Source organism: Ovis aries, chromosome 12 (genome assembly GCF_016772045.2).
Source record: "Ovis aries strain OAR_USU_Benz2616 breed Rambouillet chromosome 12, ARS-UI_Ramb_v3.0, whole genome shotgun sequence".
In the NCBI taxonomy this organism is placed as follows: domain Eukaryota; kingdom Metazoa; phylum Chordata; class Mammalia; order Artiodactyla; family Bovidae; genus Ovis; species Ovis aries.
Window position 1 is genome coordinate 78,441,867 of NC_056065.1, and position 7,861 is coordinate 78,449,727.

At 47.7% G+C, this 7,861-nt stretch overlaps 1 protein-coding gene across 1 annotated transcript; it reads left to right on the forward strand.

Moving 5' to 3' along the window:
* Window positions 1-1,406: 1,406 nt before the first annotated feature.
* On the forward strand, window positions 1,407-2,856 carry LOC121816068 (protein FAM50A). Its single transcript, XM_042229314.2, has one exon. The coding sequence runs from the start codon at window positions 1,432-1,434 to the stop codon at window positions 2,452-2,454; it is 1,023 nt and encodes a 340-aa protein (XP_042085248.1). The 5' UTR covers window positions 1,407-1,431; the 3' UTR covers window positions 2,455-2,856.
* Window positions 2,857-7,861: the final 5,005 nt, after the last annotated feature.

A 7,861-nucleotide genomic window follows, 5' to 3' on the forward strand; every position in this document is an offset into this window, starting at 1 on the left:
TTTGCATTAATTGCTGAGGAAGGCTTTCTTATCTCTTCTTGCTATTCTTTGGAACTCTGCATTCAGATGCTTTTATCTTTCCTTTTCTCCTTTGCTTTTCACTTCGCTTCTTTTCACAGCTATTTGTAAGGCTTCCCCAGACAGCCCTTTTGCTTTTTTGCATTTCTTTTCCATGGGGGTGGTCTTGATCCCTGTCTCCTGTACAATGCCGTGTACCTCCACCTTATTCTCTTGGGACACTTGCTCTTGGAACTCAGCCAGGCTGCCTAGAGGAGGCCCATGAGGGGACACCACAGCCCCGGCCGAGCTCGAAGCTCGCAGCTCGCGCCAACCTGCCAACCACCTGAAGGAGCCGCCTTGACGAGGGAGCTTCAGCCCCCAGCTCAGTGGATGAACTCAGCCCAACACGAGAACACATGAGCATTTCAAATAAACGGTAATAAAGTAAATGATTTATCTGTTTCAGATGACTACGTTTGTATGCAGAAATATACAAGTACACATTCTAACACTAGAATTCAAAGATCCTGCAAAAGCTATTCTATTATTTATAATATTTTGCTTAAGTGGTTAATTGAGTACAGCGACTAGCTGTAGAACTCAGGAATAGTGGGTTACTTCCCAGATGGTCCAGGGGCCAAGACTCTGCACTCCCAATGCAGGGGGCCTGGGTTCAATTCCTGGTGAGGGAACTAGATCCCACATGCTGCAGTTAAGGGTTCCCAGGAGGCAGCTAAAGAACACGCGTGCTGCAACTGAGACTCATCACAGCTGAATAAATAAATACATTTATTCTCTAAAATAGTAGGCTACATTTTAGTACTAAACAAACTACACTGAAGCTTTTATCCGAACTCCCTTTCACCTACAAAACACAAGTGGCCGTGCAGGGCTCACTTACGCTCTCCAGAAGCTGTTTGTGAAACAACAACATAGCTTCAAATTAAGTAGAGCTTATAAATGTTATTATTAAGTCAGCTGAACAACCCATCCAGAAGGGTGCTTCAAAAATTATAAAACCTTTTTGTACAATATAAAGTTTGGTTGTTGATTCAATGAAGGAATATAAATGGAAAAACACTTTGTGAACTATATATAAAACATTTTCCTAAGAGAAGTTGAGATTTTTAGAAAAGCTTATCACTTCAAAATCTAACAGTTGGCTATAGTAAGATATACATGACCAGAACATTGTAAATAATACATTTATAAATTCATTAATCCTTTTAAAAATTCCAGACGAATGAAAAGTTGTGCATTTTTAAACAGCTTCTTTGCCAAGAGGGGATTGGATTAAATGACCTCTCAAAGTTCTTTTCAGGGCCTATGAATCCGAGAGATGCAAGCTGCCTTACTATCCACAGATACCAGATCACAGAGGATTTTGAATTTAATTTCAGTTACTTGGTCGCCGTCGCCGTCGCCGCCGCCATGGCTCAGTACAAGGGTGCCGCCAGCGAGGCGGGCCGCGCCATGCACCTCATGAAGAAGCGGGAGAAGCAGCGCGAGCAGATGGAGCAGATGAAGCAGAGGATTGCTGAGGAGAACATAATGAAGTCCAACATTGACAAGAAGTTCTCTGCACACTACGACGCCGTGGAGGCTGAGCTCAAGTCCAGCACTGTGGGTCTTGTGACCCTTAACGACATGAAGGCCAAGCAGGAGGCGCTGGTGAAGGAGCGGGAGAAGCAACTTGCCAAGAAGGAGCAGTCGAAGGAGCTGCAGCTGAAGCTGGAGAAGCTGCGAGAAAAGGAGCGCAAGAAGGAGGCCAAGCGGAAGATCTCCAGCTTGTCCTTCACCCTGGAGGAAGAAGAGGAGGCAGGCGAGGAGGAGGAGGAGGTGCTGGCCGTGGACGAGGAGGAGCTGGAAAGGGAAGAGATCACCACAAAGAAGAGGAAAATGGGGAAGAACCCAGATGTGGACACAAGCTTCTTACCTGACCGAGACCGGGAGGAGGAGGAGAATCGGCTCCGGGAGGAGCTACGGCAAGAGTGGGAAGCCAAGCAGGAGAAGATTAAGAGTGAGGAGATTGAGATCACCTTCAGTTACTGGGATGGCTCTGGGCACCGGCGCACAGTCAAGATGAAGAAGGGCAACACGATGCAGCAATTCCTGCAGAAGGCACTCGAGATCCTGCGCAAAGATTTCAGCGAACTCAGATCGGCAGGGGTGGAGCAGCTCATGTACATCAAGGAGGACTTAATCATACCCCATCACCACAGCTTCTACGACTTCATCGTCACCAAGGCTAGAGGGAAAAGTGGGCCCCTCTTCAATTTTGATGTTCACGATGATGTGAGGCTGCTCAGTGATGCCACCGTGGAGAAGGATGAGTCGCATGCAGGCAAGGTGGTGCTGCGGAGCTGGTATGAGAAAAACAAGCACATCTTCCCCGCCAGCCGCTGGGAGCCCTACGACCCCGAGAAGAAGTGGGACAAGTACACGATCCGATGACGTAGTGGCAGTGTGGCCCCGGCTCCCTGCGGTCCCCTCCTCTGGTCCCTAGGACTCTGGGCGCCTGGCTCCCTGCTCCTGAGATAGGATCGGACCTGCTCAGCCCCTGCCCTGGCGCTGTTGGTTCCTGCCTGTTTCTTTCATGACACTTGGATCACCCGATGTGTGTTTTGTCTAAAAACTTTTTTTGATCAAGCTAAAATTCACATACAATGAAATTCACCATTGTGACCTCGTGAAAGTACACCACACAGGGATATTGTGTGCATTCACAGTATTGTGAGTCACCCCTGAAGGAGACCCCATGTCCATTAGCAGCCAGCCCCTCACATCCCTAAGTCTATTTCCTGTCTGTTTGGATTTGCTTATTCTGGAAGTTTCGATTAACAGAATTATACAGTATCTCTGCTTTCAAAAAAAAATAAATAAAAAAAATAACTTCAGTTACTTAAGTTCTGTGTGTTTTGCAAAAATAAAGAAGCTCACCTCAAGGCCTATATCAGTGAAGTGATAATTGAATCTTTTTCATAACAAATAGCACAAATGTAAAAATCGTTCATTTTTCAAAAACATGAATATTATTTGCCTCTGATTTTAGTATTTTTAATTTCTAAAATGCAACACTCTTACAATAGCTACAGAAGAAAGTGAGACTATAAATTAATAAAGTCTTCAAAAGAGCTTTGCCTAAATAAGCATATTTCATGCGGGTCCCCAAAACAAGAGGTTAAATGTTTCTCAGAATCACAGCGAAGATGTTTATGGAGGGGATTTTGACCGTGTTCAGTGGAATCAAATTAATATTCATGACTTCATCTGCATAACCACTGGAAGGGCCTTATTTGATTCCTCAGTTTTCTGTATAAATATGTGTTTAAATATTTGCTACCTCAGAAACAAAACCAGCAACTCATTAGACACTGGAAAAATTAAAGCAAAACATAAAAAGCAAATTTTGATCAAACGTAGTGGAAGGAGCAAGCCAGCGATCCCAGAGCATCTGTACGGTAAAATGGAATGCCACCTAGTTTTTTAAAAAGTGAAGATGCTAATTCTGCTGATGAAGACATTGTCTTCCCCTCTCGTGCCCTATTCATTATGCAAGGCTGCAGGATATGAAGTGTGGCTGTGTGATCCGGCCGATCTAATGATCTCCCCCACCTGCTCATCTGGTACAATTTTAATTAACACTCCAAGGAGGTTTGTCAAGAGTAATCAAAAACATTGTCGCTTATAAAGCTGTGGCAAGAAATCAATAGTTTTCATCAGAAAAGGTAAGGTCTGGCATAACTGAACCATTTAATTGCTTCATTCCAATAAACAAAAACTGCACATTTTAATGACTTGATTCGGGAGATCAATATGGAGCCGCAGCTCGCATTGGACAGCAACATGTGGTGGGGCGCCCGCAGCCCTTCGCCTTCCGAAAGCTGCATTTCTCTTTTTTATTTCATCCCCGAGCTGCAATGGGTGGCTGCGCCCACGCGGGGCCGTGATTTATATGCGCTGGGTGACCTCCAGGGCCGTAAGACGGGGACGGGTGACTGGTTCTCAATGGTAAGCTCCTGGCACTTGACAAAGTGCCTGAAGCAGAATGGATTTACTTCTCTTTTCCTCCGTCATCAACAGGCCCTGCCCTGACCCCCGCTCTGACTCCTATAACAAGATCTCCTGTCGCCTCGGGAAAAATTTACTGTCTCCTCTCCTTCTCATTGAGCCCGAGTGAGGGCTGCCGTCACCTTCAGTGAACTGAGTCCACGGGAGATTTAACTAAACGCCAGCCCTAGTTTAAAAACTAAGGCAGTGCATTTCCTGCAAAGCAGGAGGCGTTCAAAGGCATCTGTTTGCCCACGGCATGATTTTCTAACAAGCGAAAACTTTCTTTGGGCTACGTTTAAGGCAAAGCCATGAGTGGGCCCCCAAACTCACTATTTCAATGTGGTGCCCTGAACGTGAAGCTCTCGTTACAACGACACACCTTAAGAACTCTCTGTTCATCATCGTTACCGGAAGAAGACAGATGTCCCCACGGCACTGAAGTCATTTTGAAGGTTACTCGAAAACAGAAATTGTTAACCGTGCAAAAATATTGTATGTGATATGCATAAACGGAGCCCCGTCCAATTCCCCTGCGATAACTACGCAGAGACGCAAGAGGAAATAAAGACATCGGATTAAACATTCGAAGGAGATGTGCTCTAGCAACTTTCTTCACGGCGATATTTTCAAATACCTTGTCAAAAAGGACTTTTCAGCAGCCACTTCAAAAATACCCAGATAATAAGTCTCAGCCTATTTGAACATTCACGAGTGAAATACAAGCATGGAGCATAAACCCACATTTATGAAATGTACCCAATCTTAATAATCAGCTTAAAATACTTAAGCAATCAAAACGGGTATTTGCAAACGCTCCTGTCAACAACATGGGAATTAAAAGACTGAGGTGTGATGGTTTATTCCATCTCACTAAAGCCTTAACGCCAAATTTCCACTCCCTCTTTAATTTTCAATTCTTCCACCCTCCCTGCTTCACAGCTCCTGGCTATTGGCTTTTACAATCTGTCCCCAGAGAGTGAGGAGTTATTACCCCTGTCGATGGAAGAGAAAGGGATGTTATTCCCTTGTCACCCTCTGCGGCTCCAGCAGATTCCGAGCGCTGATGGATAGCCTTCACTGGAGAGAGGCTGCTGAGGCGCTGTGAGTCCTCGGGCCTGTCAGATCCATCCACCTGTGCCCCTGGCATTACTTACTGGAGTCGGAGTGACACTCGGTGTCCCCAGAGATGACCAAAAACCTCCAGGAGCAAGCCCTGCACGGGCCGCCCTGCTGCCCAGGGGTAAACGCCTTGCAGGTGCCCAGGGCGCCTGGCAGAAAGGATGCTACACCTTGGCATCTTTGGCATCATGGTGAACGCCAAGAGTGGATGGGCCAAGCCCTCACAATGGCACCAAGTGTGTCTTTCAAGGCGCTGAGTCTGTATAAACTCACAAGAAAGCTGAGGGAAGCTAAGGGGACACGGCCAACCTCGCCAGACTGCTCGCCAGACTGCTCTCCAGCGTTTGGTTCTTCTTGTCGCTGTGACTTCATCATTCCATCCCGACAGCCAGAGACTGGGACTCTCCACTTAGTTAATAACTTTCAGGACCATATTTCTTTCTCTCAGATTCAAAATAGGAATCACCGCTTCCATTGACTGTCAAAAAGTCATTATTTACAGAATGATTTTTAAAATTTTATTATGAAAAAGATAATAGATTACCTGGCCAGAAAATATCAGCCAGGGGTACCCCATCCCAAGGAAGTGTCAGGCTCTAAATGGCGAGATGTTTCCTGTTTTGTTCTGTTTTTTAATCAAGAGGACAAATCCACACTCTTACATATTTACTTTTCAATAAGTTTAGATCCTTGAAGGGGACAGCATCCCACGGATTCTGTGTCTAACGGCCTCAGCAAGAAGGTGCTGTGCTGGGCTTAGTCGCTCAGTCATGTCCGACTCTGTGCGACCCGCTGGACTGTAGCCCCCCAGGCTCCTCTGTCCATGGAATTCTCCAGGCAAGAATACTGGAGTGGGCTGCCATGCCCTCCTCTGGGGGATCTTCCCAACCCAGGGATCAAACCCAGGTCTTGCACATTGAGGGCAGATCCTTTACTGTCTGAGCCACCAGGGAAGCCCCAGAATTCTGGAGTGGGCAGCCTATCCCTTCTCCAGGAGATCTTCCCGACCCAAGAATCTAGCTGGGGTCTCCTGCATGGCAGGCGGATTCTTTACCAGCTGAGCTTCCAGGGAAGCCCAGCAGGAAGGTAGCTTTGGGACTCGGCAGAAGCCAAGCCACTGTTCCATGCACACGAATTATCTTTCCCCACATGACTCTGGTTTTGTGAGGACCTCCCCTCAGAGTTGCTGTTGTGCTTGGCATTGTACATATTAGCCAGCACATCCCTTGCCTAGACAGAATTCAGCTTCCTCTCTAGCATACACACCCTCAGTTTTCAAGAGAGCTGCATGTTCCCTCTGCTTCCTTGGATCTGGCTTCTAACAGGCAGACTTGGCCCACACCTTCCAGACACATTTGTTGTGGTAGGAGTCCTGTTCCCAGCAGGCGGGGGCACTCATTCTCAGGGGACAGGGGACCAGCATCACCAGCCCCAGGTCTCCTCCATCCTGTCCTGCGTGTCTCTGGCATCCACAGACATCATTAGCTGGTACAGCTTCGAGCCACATCGCCCCCTTGCCGAGGCGCACAGCTGAGCCTGAGTCCACAGTGAACTGCTGCTCTATACTGCGAGAAATTTCCTTGTTAAAAAGAATATTTATTTACTTGAGTGTGTTGGGTCTTAGCTGTGGTGCACGGGCTCAGCTGATCCGAGGAGCATGTGTGATCTCAGTTTCCCAACCAGGGAGCGAACCCAGGTCCCCTGCACTAGAAGGCAGATTCTTAACCACCAGACCACCAGGGAAGTCCCAGAAATTTCTTAGCGAGGCACGTAGAACTTTTATCCTCTTTGTCTCCGGTTTGCCCCGCACATCTATCCTCCCTGCTGTCTTTACCCTGAGGTGAGGGGTCAATAGGCTCTGCAGTCATCGCTCGGGAGGCCTGGAGACCTGCCCTGTGAGTCAGGAGGTCCCCATCCACACGAGGTCAAGGTCAGAGACCCCAGCCTGTGTTTGGACTCCAAGACCCTTTGGTCACAAGACTTACCAGGACCTGATTCCTCCACCTGTACTTTTATTTGTTTATAAATTAGACACAACCAGCGGTCCCAAGGATCCTCAGAACCAAACGTGCTTCGGAATTTTCTGATTTCAGCAAGGTCACAGGGCGCCGGTCATCACACAACATTCCCAGGGCTCCAGGGTGCCCCCTTTCCCACCCGACACGAGGGGGCGTCAGGACTTCTGCAGACACCTGTGCTTATGCTGAGGACGCGGACAACTGTGCTCAGTAAAAGCTGCGAATAGCCACACACCCATTCCAGTCAGCTCAGGCTGAGTCCACAAACGAATTACAAGCTAGCTTGTGCATTTCAGAGCTTTTGGACATCAGGATAAGGGATTGCAAACCTCTACTGCCACACAGTTATGGGGTAAAACTTAGGTCAAAAAGATAGGCTAAAGGGAGATGAGATAAAAACAGAAACGGGAGCGCTCATGTTCCCCTTCAGCAGGCCCACAGTCTTCGTACTCTATCTTGGAAACCGCTGGACACCAGCAAGCTCCAGGAGGGGTGTGCACAGCTGAAAACTGCTCCAGGCAGAAGGACGAGGGGCCACTTAACAGTGCCCCGGTTCTCCCTCCCCCAAGAGGAAATGCAAAACTTCACCTTGGCTACAGTTAAAAGCCAAGGCCCAGGGGCTTCCCTGGTGGTCTAGCGGTTAAGAATCCACCTTCCAATGCAGGGGACGA